This window comes from Lampetra fluviatilis, chromosome 22, assembly GCF_964198595.1.
Source record: "Lampetra fluviatilis chromosome 22, kcLamFluv1.1, whole genome shotgun sequence".
In the NCBI taxonomy this organism is placed as follows: Eukaryota; Metazoa; Chordata; class Hyperoartia; order Petromyzontiformes; family Petromyzontidae; genus Lampetra; species Lampetra fluviatilis.
Window position 1 is genome coordinate 3,981,920 of NC_136296.1, and position 13,068 is coordinate 3,994,987.

Sequence of the window (13,068 nt, forward strand, 5' to 3'; positions counted from 1 at the left end):
TGAGTGATGGGGAGTGACCGTTAGTGACCGTGAGTGACCGTTAATGACCGTGAGTGATGGGGAGTGACCGTTAGTGACCGTTAGTGACCATGAATGACCGTTAGTGACCGTGAGTGATGGGGAGTGACCGTTAGTGACCGTGAGTGACCGTTAATGACCTTGAGTGACCATTAGTGACCGTGAGTGATGGTGAGTGACCGTGAGTGATGGAGAGTGACCCTGAGTGACCGTGAGTGACCGTTAGTGACCCTGAGTGACCGTTAATGACCGTGAGTGACCATTAATGATTGTGAGTGATGGTGAGTGACCGTGAGTGACCGTTAGTGACCGTGAGTGACCGTTAGTGACCCTGAGTGACTGTTAATGACCGTGAGTGACTATTAGTGATGATGAGTGACGGTGAGTGACCGTGAGTGACCGTTAGTGACCGTTAGTGATGGTGAGTGACCATTAATGACCGTGAGTGACCGTTAGTGACCCTGAGTGACAGCTGCAGACATATTTTGTCGCCTTGACAGGAGCAGTGCCGTACATCAGTTAGATTTAATTTCAACTTTGCCCAATATAATTTCATCAACTTTACGTAACGAAGGTTACAGGTTAAGTCGTGTTGATCTGAACATTCGAATGTTTTGCGTACGCGTTTCTGCATTTTGTCACTGTCTGTTCATCTGTCTCTGCAGATTAATGTCGATTGCGTACCTGTGTATGCGTGTGTCTTCCCATGATGGCTGCCTATCAATTCTTCAGCTTTTTAGTCTAAAGGTTTATGTCTCTTCGTCTACATGAGCCTGCGTTGTACACTATTGATCTAGTTTGGATATTGTTGCCATTGCTTTAGAGAGATAAACGGATACCAACACAGCCACAAAGATGGATACATATGATTGATCAGGCATCTGACTGTCTTTATGTCTACAGGTATAATTGTATCTGTGCGTAGCGCAGTGTTTTCTATAACACGGTAGTTGCGTTCCTGAACAACACCCGCTTTCTCAAAAAATCGCGTGATAATATAAATAATATATAATACGGGATAAAGCACGGTCCGCGACAAAGCATGAGATGCATACGCAGGCTGGACAAAACGCGTGGGTAGCATCTAGAAGCATCCAGCAGCATCCCGCCCCGTGTGACGCTACGCCGAGGCAGCCGCACAACCGCTTATTCCTACTACGCGCGACGCCGTTCCGTTCACTTACTCGCGTTATATCCAATTTGCATCCACGTTATAAAACGTGTGTCCCCCAATACATTCATCGCGTTATGTCCAATTCGCATTGTGAAAAGATGCGTTCTCGCAGAACTGGCTGTGTGGTGTCTTGACAACCTGTAACTATTGCACAGTAGACACCGGACCACAAAGGTCTTCTCTCACTCTAGGTCTTCCCCTTCATTACTAATCCATAGGTTCCCATTGGTATGCCGACCTCAGCAACCCGTCCGCCATTCTGCACATGGTGCCCCACTCATTGTATGCGTCCTTCCCTTTGCTGAATACGTCCGCGACATTCTTTTCTGAACTTTCGTGTTGCTTCTCACGCTATACCGCCATAAGATCCCACCACGGCTATGTTACACAAACCCCAAAGCGCGGTGGTGGAATACTGGCCTCGTAGGTCGGGATTCGTGGACATTGTAGATATGCAACAGAACAAGGGAAGTGATTACGAGGAGTGGTGCGTCAATCGCATTTGCCGAGATGACCTCTCGATCTTGAATGTGAATCGAGACCAGTGCAAGCACGTTTAAATACATTACATACACCCCGTGTGAATTTAATCTATTTTTAATGTAACGTTGTTTTGCGTTTTCCTTGTCTCTCACCGCAGGTGAAACCCTGCCATTGAGTTCCACAAATCAAATTTCATTAAAATTCAAATCCACTAAAGACTCAACTGGCAAAGGATTCCACTTTGTCTATCAAGGTAAACACAGTCTATTTGCATAAGATTGTAGATGTGTTTAAAAGTATGACTGCTCTCAAACGCCATGGGTTTTTTTTTACATGAATATGCATGCTAGATATATAAATATCAACGAACGACTGTGTAAATGTGCACACATGCCTTCTTGCATTACAATGTGCATATTTGGTTGTGATAAATGAAGCCGCTGCATTTATAGAACGTGCACAAAGTCTTTTGTACACGTAACGATGCATTGCCCAACGTACCCAGCACATTGCTTGGTTGTTCTTTTTGTTGTTGTCCATTTACGTGGCAAAGTTGTGAGAGAGAAAATATCGCTAACTTTTTAAATCTTACAAAAGAGAGTGAAAGCATTGTTGAAAGATGAAAGTGTATAAATGCATTATTTCCTGTGAAAACTTCTGCAATGAAAAGATCACTTCAACTCCACTCCAAACTCCATCGCTCTTTGCTGTTAGTCTGAAAGCAGGTTTGTGATGGTGCATATTAGACGTGTGTGCGTGTCACTACTTTGAAAAGGGGCTTCAATTAGAGCACTTTCTTTTTTAAACTGCACAATTACAGGGAACACTTGGGCTGGAGATTTGGCGGTAACAAAATTTGTATTATAAGAAAAAAGTACTTTGTACAATAATTAGCAACCTTTTGACATGATCCGTCCGTCCGTCCCTCCTAGCCAGCCAGCAGAACGTTTACGTTGATATAGAACTCTGTCTCTCTCTCTCTACCTTTCTCTCTGTGCCGTAAATCCCAAGTCATCTCGATCTCTTACTTTGTCCGTCTCTGTATCTCTCTTCCTCTCCTCCCCCGAAATTCCTCTCGTCTTTCTGCATCTCACCCACTTCCCTCCCCCGAATCCCTCTCTCACCCTCGCTCTCCTTATTTTCAACTCTCCCTTTCACAGCTCAGTCTCTCTTGCCTCTCCCTAATTGCTCCCTCGCACTGCTTGTTGCTGTCACTCGCTCCCCTACTTCCGTTTTGCTCTCCCTTTTCCTCTCCATTTCACTCCCTGTCACTCTCTACACTCCGTATCTATCTCTATCGCGTGGAATTCACGGCTGGGGTGCAGGGTGGGTGGGGGAAGAGGCGTGATGACGTCGGCGCAATGCACGAACAGCGATCGACGATGTGTGGATGATGGTGACGTCATCTTCGCAGACGTGTGCGGTGCTGACGTCACCGCTGTTGTTGTGTATCATGGTAGCCAGGAAGCCGGGCAGGAATCCAGCCAGAAAATATATTTTTTGTAATATCATATGACATGGACACACTTTTAATACCAATAAAATATAAACCTGGTAAGGTGGTGTAGAGGTTAGAGCACATATCTCGCAATGGGCAGGTCTCAAATTTATATTCTCGCTAGGGGTTTACCCAGGTCATGGTCAATAAATATTTGTCCCAGCGTGTGGAAAGGCAACAGTAGTTGACCTATGAATCAACTCAATTCTGCCATAGGGATGTGGACGTGTCATGATTGACTCAAGGCTGTAAACTGGATTTGAGGACCACCCTATATGCTTGTGTGAGCATGAAATTACTTTGGCCCCTTCCTATTAAAAACACATCTGTGTACAGCCAAGGGACGTAATTGTTAGAACAGATTTGCACTTGAAATTAAAAATGTCACAGGCCTCCACCCTTGCTTGAGCATTAGGGTGGAAGTCATCTCCATTGGTAGCCATAGCTGGTGGTGGTGGTGATGTTAAATTTCCTTGTTGTTTTTTGGCAGAGGCCAGTCTTTCCACAGCATGCTCACTGTTGACTTTTCCTTAAAGTAGTTGTTTATTGAGCCATGGGATGGATCTGCATCTGGAAGGATGTTGATGTGCATTTGAACTCATGACCTTCCAAATTTGAGATAGCGCCACGTATGAAGATACTTACATTTATAACAGGCTGTTGAGATTTAAATTCCTCTTGCAAGGCATAACAGTGGGAGACAATTCTGCATAGAAATCGAAGTGCAAAGCACAGGGGAGTGCAGTTAAGAAACAATAACAAACCAAATTATGAATTTATATTTTACCAGGCAAGGCCCACTGAGCTATGTCGCTCTTTTCAGAAGCGACTGGCCACAAACGATAGCTCAACGAAGTGGCTTATCACATGGAAATGTATTACAGCTAAATACTCTAAACGCATATTTCTAAATGTGGAGGGAAAAACCGCGGGACCCGGAGAAAGATCCACACGATCATGGTGAGAACACGCACACTCCAAATATACAGCTGTCAAGGGTTGTGACCAAACCCACGACCTCCTGTATACCAGGCAAGGTAGTTAAGATATCGCCACCTACACAACAGGCTGAACAATGGTCAACCACCATCATCATCATGGGACCTCCTTTGCCAGTACCAAAATATGAGAAAAGGTTTTCCCATTTTTTTCTAGCAACAAAACAGTTGTTAAGATGTTAAAACACCAAACTGAAACCTTTTACAAGGAATCATGTCTGCATTAACCACAATACTTGTGGTCAGAATGCAAAAGAAAGTACTCTGATAATATATATGCATTGTCTTTGAAACTGGGAAAATCTATCACGAAACCATCTCAGTAGCTCTTCTCTTTAGGGCTAATAGAACAATCACCAAATTGCGGGATGTCACGAGTGCTCCTGCCAATGTAACATAATAGTTACACTCGTACAGTCAGTGGTGACTGGGCCGATACCATTAACTCATCATGGCACCAGTTGGCAACATGCTGGACATGTAATAATTATCAAAATATTCACTTAGACTTCCCATCGAATATGTGTAGTAGGTTCGAATTAGGTGCACACACACGCAGCTTTGAGGCAACACTATTTATTAACGGTAAGTAACATAACGCTGTACATGAGGTGGTGACCACCTTCCTCAACTCACTAACACTCTGGAACGCGACACAGACTGGACCAGGCAGGCAACGGCCTGCCTGGCCCAGGACGACGACCCATGATGTCTTCACTTCGGAGTACAGTACAACAGCCCCGCTCTGCGTTCACACCACACTTATATCTGCTTTGCGCGTGGCTGGCTCCGCCCCGGCGTGGCTGGCTCTCTTCAGGCCACGCCTCCCTTCCCAGGACACGCCTCACTTCCCCCACCTCTGGGAAGGTCCGGATCTCTTCACCACGTGACCCCCAGGCACCCCCTTGGGGCCCCCAGCCTTCGTACGGGCCGACACAGTAGTGACCGTTCTATGTCACTACATCACCCCCCCTGTATAAACACACAGCCGTCCCCGGCTGTAACACAACTGTGAAACATCGAAAAGGTGTGCCTCCGAACCAGCAACATCAATAAATGACCGGCGACCAATAAGAAATACAATCACGTAATATATACAGAATCGACGAGGGTACAAGGGAACCGCATAGAAAACGGGGAATTAACAACAAATATACGTGAAAACTGGCTAACCCACTTACGCTCCAGCACAGCCCCCCCCCCCCCCCCCCCGTGAGAATCACGCATGCACTGACATGTGAGTGTGGCCATTGGAACGACGGCGTAGGCAATGAGCAAGGAGTCTGAGGGGCATGTAGAGCAGCCAGTCTTCAACGAGTCCATGTGGCCGGGCCTGGGGAACCAGAAGCGGCCCAAAGGGCACGACCCCTCCCCCCAGGAGTCAGAACAGGAGGAGCAGGAGTAGCTGACGCATGCTCCACTCCCCCCCCAGTCCATAGCCGGTCGGCATAACCGGCGACTCCAAGGTGCCAGGTAGATACTGCCTCCTGTGACGAGAACCAAACCCTCCTGAGGCATCACTCAACGAACACTCGCCTCCGCTCTTCGGACATGACAGTCACCCGTTAGCACCCCCCCGCCTTTCCGACGTGGCGTCACAACCAGTAGCACGCGTCGGCCATATCGGGGGGAAGAATTTCCATGTTACCACCCCACCGCCTTTCCGACGCGGCGTCACAACCAGTAGCACGCGTCGGCCATATCGGGGGGGGGATTTCCATGTTACCACCCCACCGCCTTTCCGACGCGGCGTCACAACCAGCAGCACGCGTCGGCCATATCGGTGGGATTTTAACCCAGTCTCTCTCCAAGACTCGCATCGCAGCATATAGCTGTACCGACCGAGCTGAGACGACCCAGTCTCTCTCCAAGACTCGCATCGCAGCATATAGCTGTACTGACCGAGCTGAGACGACCCAGTCTCTCTCCATGACTCGCATCGCAGCATATAGCTGTACCGACCGAGCTGAGACGACCCATCGTTCACTCACTGCACAACATGCACCCTAACAACTGAGGGATACAGTCTCAACGTAACAGGACAACTCCACCTGAACCTTACGAATCTCCAGCCCACTGTTTCAACGCGCCTCGGAGGGTCTCAACCTCCGAGCCGTCAGGTCAAGCTGTCAGCCATAGCATGACGGGACCACACTCCCTGAGCCATGTGAGCGCACAGCCCACAAGGCTAGACAAGCCACAGAGTGTCTCGATCTCCGGGCTGTCAGGTCAAGCCGTCAGACACAGCATGACGGGACCACACTCTCCGAGCCATGTGAGCGCACAGCCCACTAGGCTAGACAAGCCACGGAGTGTCTCGATCTCCGGGCTGTCAGGTCAAGCCGTCAGACACAGCATGACGGGACCACACTCTCCGAGCCATGTGAGCACACAGCCCACTAGGCTAGACATGCCACGGAGTGTTTCAATCTCCAGGCTGTCAGGTCAAGCCGTCAGCCATTGCATGACAGGACCACACTCTCCGAGCCCTGTGAGCGCACAGCCCACTAGGCTAGACATACCATGGAGTGTTTCAATCTCCGGGCTGTCAGGTCAAGCCGTCAGCCATAGCATGACGGGACCACAACGTTCATATTAGACACGCAACACTCACTGGGCCATCCTGGTCAGGATCTGTGCCCCAAGGTAAGTGACAGCCAGCACCACAATTCCAAATCCCTGGCAGCATGTCACCATCACAATTTAACACCATCACAACACATACAATTTGAATTATGATCCCCCACAGAACTGATCCAATGCCGAACAGGTACGCACAATTTGTGACGATCCCGAATATTCAATGGTCACAACAATACACCTCACATCCCGTATCCGTACACATCATCTCCGAGACTCGCATTGCAGCATGCAGCTGTACCAACCGAGTGGAGAGAGCAACGCAATTTGACGGCAATTAACGGAAACGCACCCCCGATCCATGTAGAACACAAGGAGCATTCCCGCACAAAAGACATCATCTGTGCAACAACGGACAGGAACCAACCAGTGAGTTTGAAACAAACCGAACCTGTCATTTCAAAATCCCCTTCAACATTAACCATGGGACTCAGGGCATTCGAATTTTGAGAGCAAAAAAAAAAACTAGACACAAACGTCCAAAATCGCCGAATTGATTAATACAGTATATGCAGTATACGAAGTTCGTACAGTCAATCATTTGGCGCAATGCTCCATCCAGTCCCCACATGGCAACACACACAATCAATACTCCAGACAATCCGTACATAGTAAATAATCACAAGCAAGTACCCAACAGTCCATACACTGTTAACAATTTCAAGCAAAGCTCCATACGGTCTGTACATTGGCAACAATGACGATCAAAGTTTCTAACAGTTACAAGTGACAATCACGAGCGAAACTCCATACAGTATACACAATAACAAGGGCGATTTCGCAACACAACGATGTAACAACACGAGTCATTAACACGGCAACATACAGGATATCAACGGAGCCCGGGACACCAACAACGAATTAATCATTAACTACACCCAGAAGATACCGATCTCGACGCCGTAATTAACAACAACACTGTTACAAGCAGAAACCCGCATGGTCGCCGCGTCACTTTATCACGCACACAACCGGACGAACATGCTCCGCAAACCAGCGAGTTAAAAAAAACACCCGCGATCGCAACCCGGCACACGCAAGATGGGTGAAGTTATTATTATTTTTCTTCAGGCCGGGTGCTTGTCATGTCACGACTCGCCTGGCAAACTGTGAATAGCGGAGGGCGGCAAGGTGGAGCACTGGGACACCCCGAAGAATCTTGCATGGTGAACACGGCCTGCTCTTGCGAACCCCCATCCACAAGATGGGGGCGCCACCTGCACGTGTGGAACTCCCCCTCCACAGGCGTTGATGTCGGCGGGAGCGGCATTTCGGCAGCAGGAGCGGCGTTTTGGCGGAAACAGCGCACCGACCCGCCGCCGAAATGGCGGGAGCGGCGCTTTGGCGGGAACAGCGCCCCGACCCGCCGCCGAAATGGCGGGAGCGGCGCTTTGGCGGGAACAGCGCCCCGACCCGCCGCCGAAATGGCGGGAGCGGCGCTTTGGCGGGAACAGCGCCCCGACCCGCCGCCGAAATGGCGGTCCCACCGCGTGGCCCGCATGCCCGGGCCTCCCCCGCCAGCCCCCGCAGCGACGATGGTGTCCTCTCCCCGCGGCTCCGTCGCTCCGTTCCCGATGGCGGCGAAGCAGTAGTGCAATGCAAGTCCCACCGCTCCGCGTGCAGCGCCATCTCTCTCTCTCTGTCACCGGGGCTGCCATCCCCGGGGCTGTCCGAAGGATGGTCGTCACACCGTCCCCGTCGTACGAAGGCGTCCAGGTGAGTTTTGTATTTGTTTTTCGTGTGCCCATTTTACTTCCCTAGGATAACACCTAGCAATATTTATTTTTCCACAACTTCTGACGCCAAATGTAGTAGGTTCGAATTAGGTGCACACACACGCAGCTTGGTGGCAACACTATTTATTAACGGTAAGTAACATAACTCTGTACATGAGGTGGTGACCACCTTCCTCAACTCACTAACACTCTGGAACGCGACACAGACTGGACCAGGCAGGCAACGGCCTGCCTGGCCCAGGACGACGACCCATGATGTCTTCACTTCGGAGTACAGTACAACAGCCCCGCTCTGCGTTCACACCACGCTTATATCTGCTTTGCGCGTGGCTGGCTCCGCCCCGGCGTGGCTGGCTCTCTTCAGGCCACGCCTCCCTTCCCAGGACACGCCTCACTTCCCCCACCTCTGGGAAGGTCCGGATCCCTTCACCACGTGACCCCCCAGGCACCCCCTTGGGGCCCCCAGCCTTCGTACGGGCCGACACAGTAGTGACCATTCTATGTCACTACATATGCATAAGAGGATGCTTGCGATCGAGCATGTAGGATTTGCCCATAGTGATTATGCCAGTTACCTGCTTGACTTAAGGTATATTGTCAGTGATAGGAAAAAAAATTTGCGTACAGAAGTGTTGTGAGCCAATTTCTATTCATTGTTGCTTTGGCTAGATGAAGGTGGCCAGATGGCTCGGAGGTCACAGTGCTAAAATGGCAGGGATTAATTCTTGGGTTTGAATCCAGGCAGCCACCTGTGATTAAATCGGGCTCTCAAGTCCAGTGATTTGATTGCCTCAGCCTGATCATCAATGACTGTGTCCAACAATCCCATCACATTGACATTTGGTTGAATTTCAGCTCTGAGAATAAACAAATATTGGTTTGACCATTGCACAATGAACGTTGCTCTTGTGTCCATAGTCGGTGGGAAAATGCTGTCCATGATTGTGTGGACCAGAGGTCACTTGAATGGATCTCAGCAGTAGTTCTGTGATATCCGCTTCCATGGCCCGAATAATTCCACTGTTGTGTAAGAGATACGATTGGACACTTCGTCTCATGAAATAGTACCAGCAGCACAATCGAGCTTAATTTGGAGAAATGTTTCTAAATATATAAAAAAGCAAAGTAACCTTAAACTGGTTACTTTGTGGAACCTTGAACTGGTTACTTACTTAGAGGTTGTAAGCTACTGTTACCGTGTACCATGATGCTATGGATCAGAACCATACGTGCAACATTTGGTTTTACTTAATCCATAACATTCTTGCTGATTAGACTAACTGAAGTTAAAACCAGATCTATGGGTCATCCTATGGAGAGGCCAGTTCCTGTCATATGGAATGTACAGCATTGACTCAGAGCTGCTAATGACTATGAACACTGCCCGATTGCTCTTTTGGCCTATGTGACACCAGGACGTCGAGTAAGATATTGGGTGGGTGATTCATTTTTAATTTGTATGTAATTTCCCGTTTGAACTTGTATGTAAATTTCCCATTTGGTTGAGGATTGATTCGGCTCATCGTTCTTTTGAGGTCAGACATCATTAAAATGGTAATATGAGTCAGCATCAATTCTCCAAAGAATAGACTGGTGCCTGCCATGGGAATATAGATTTTCTACTTAACTTTTGACAGTAAAGGCATGTCATTGTCGAATAACCAATTAGAGACAAAGTATGATGTGATATTCCACCACCCTTTTGGCTGTTCGTTCACATTACCAGGAAGTGACATCACAAGAAGTGCTGTCATCATCACCTCTAGGCTCAGTGGGGTGCTTTGCATGACACGGCCAGTCTCTGGTTTGAATAGAGAGCGATGTGTGCGACAAGCACTCATTGCTGTTTTGTGTTGCTCTCTAAGAATCACCACAGACCACAGGTTGGGAACCACTGCCACTACAGACTGACTATATTTGTACCATTATTCCTTGAGGACCCTGCACTCGTTCTCTCCCACATTTAACATCATGGGACCTCCTTTGCCAGTACAAAAATATGATAATAGGTTTTTCCCCCTTTTTTTCTGGCAACAAAACAGGTGTTAAGATGTTTGGTGTTTTAACATCTTAACACCTGTTTTGTTGCCATAAAAAAGGGGAAAAACCTATTATCACATTTTTTCAGTTCAGTTCAGTTCATTTATTAGGTATAGTCCTGTGAGCCATTCGGCTCTTGAATCGGGTGCAACCGCAACAAACAAAAACATTAATAAGAAACATATTGAAGTGACGATGCGCAAACAGAAAGGATCCATACTCTTTGGTTATTTCGGTAGAGTCACGTAAAAAAAAATAGCACGGTTGGCAACGCACGGTTGCGAAAGAAGTTCAACATACGTATGTTCATAGACCTGGGAGCCTATGTACGTATGTAACTCTTTCCTACTCGGTATGCCAGCCGATCCATTAATTCCACTACAACATATCCAAAATGCACCTGCACCCTTCATTTTACGACCTATAACACTGCTCCCGCACCTCCACCCACCCTATAGAATTGCACTGGCTCTCCATCTACTACCGGTGTCTGTTCAAGCTCCTCACGCTGGTATTTAAATCTCTTCATGGCCTTGCTCCACCGTACCCCGCTTCTCTTGTCTGGTTTTATGTCCCCTCTTGCCCGCTCCGCTCTCAATCTCTCCCACTACTCCTCACCGTTCCGTCCCCCCCTCTCCTTGTGCACAATCCCCGTTTACGCTCCTTTTCCCGACTCGCCCACTTTGCACTGGAACAAACTTCCCCTGCACATTAAGCAAGAAGCACCCTCCCTGTCTAGTTTCCGCTCCTCCTTCAACACCCACCCCTTCTCCCTGGCACATCACTCCATCCATCCCTAGGTACCCTCATAATTCCCGCACCCACTAACCTCTCTCCCTCCCCATACCGCATCCATATTCACCGTATCAATTTTAGCTACCCTCATGGTACCACTCATAACCCTTGTAAAAGCGCCTTCAATAAAAGCGCGATAGAAACATATAAGATAAGGCGGTCGTGACTGAAGGCCTAGGGGGCCATCCATAAATGACGTCACGCGATTTTGGACGATTTTTTACCCTCCCCCCCCCCCTTCGTCACACGGCGTCACAAAAAGTCAGACCCCCCCCCTCAAATATGACCTCACAAAGCTCTGCCCCCCCAAAAAAAAACATGCTTAAAATCACTTGAAACTATTGTTATTGTAGTGCGTATTTAATGTGGCGCTGCACTCTGATGTTGTAGGAGAAAAACTTATTAAAACGTCTATTAAATTAAGTAGAACGTGTTGACTATATTTATTTAACGTTGCGCATTTTGATGTGACGTCACATTTCTCAAACCCCGATCCCCCATCGTCACACATCGTCACAAATGTCTGACCCCCCCCCCCCCCGCTAGGTGCGTGACGTCATTTATGGACGGCCCCTAGGTGCACGATGCAATTTCGGTGCAGTTGATGAGGTGTGAGCCTGCTGAGGGCTGGAATCACATCCCTATTGACGCACTACCCCGCTGCTATTGCGCCGCGCCATATGTCCCGATACGCTCGTGCCCTGTCGCGCCCCTATCGAGCTGCCTTCTCAATTTTTTTGCAATCAAGCACGGCCACAAGAAATCACTTATTCAATTGGTGAAACATTTGACGGCATAGATGGTGTGTACGTGTACGTGTGTGTGCGCGCGCATGCATACGTGTGATTTTAGCACCGTCTATGTGTTATGGGGAGCAGTGGCATAATGGTGAGTGCACTGCACTACGAACCAGCCATGGATAAATCGGCCTTGAGTGTATCATGTGGTTAACATCAGCACTGGGGAGACAAAAGCAGCCGGGTTTGATGATGAACACACCAGCCCCCCACGCGCCATGCCAACCTTCAAGGGTGCTTGCTAACAGCATTTGGCTCAACAGTCTGTATGGCGATTTGGAAAGTCTTTGCTTTTTGTTCACATGCAGTGGCGGCTCCTGCAAAATCTCTCAGGGGGGGGCAAATGTTTGGATGCTTGATAAGGATAAGGTCCACCCATGCAATGGATAAATTAACAGCTTAAGCATGTAAAGGCAACTTCACTACTTTAATATTAATGAAAAATAAAGTGACTTACAATACATCTCCTTGTTTGTTTCTATACTCACTATTATTACACTACTTACATCACATTACTCGCTTAATACACTGCTTACTTATACTGAAATTTTGCTCTTCTCTCTTTCAAAGTAGCAAAGTGATCAATTACTCTCTCATTGAAAGCAGGCATGTTCCTGACTAGTTCCCTCTCCATGGAGAGCATAGCCATTGCATTCAGACGTTCCTGTCCCATTACATTTCTCAGGAATGTCTTGATTCTCTTTAAGGTTGAGAAACACCTCTCAGCTTCAGCAGTTGTCATGGGAGTGGTTATGAGGATGTTCAACAGAGCAACAGTCTCTGAAAAAGTATCCTGCAGGTTGTACTTCAGCAAAACCTGGTACAGCGCTCATGCACCACAGCAGCCCTTGAATTCTGGACTCTCATAAATGACAGACAGTTCAGTCTT

The 13,068-nt window shown here is 48.1% G+C and overlaps 1 protein-coding gene across 4 annotated transcripts in view; it reads left to right on the forward strand.

The window, feature by feature from the left end:
* The window catches only part of LOC144938460 (CUB and sushi domain-containing protein 3-like), a 683,443-nt gene that overhangs the window by 476,297 nt on the left and 194,078 nt on the right, over positions 1-13,068 (forward strand). For all 4 annotated transcript variants that reach the window (XM_078866283.1, XM_078866284.1, XM_078866285.1 and 1 more), the window contains one exon: positions 1,833-1,928. In XM_078866283.1, the coding sequence (XP_078722409.1) occupies positions 1,833-1,928 (96 nt within the window). The remainder of the gene's footprint in view (positions 1-1,832; positions 1,929-13,068) is intronic.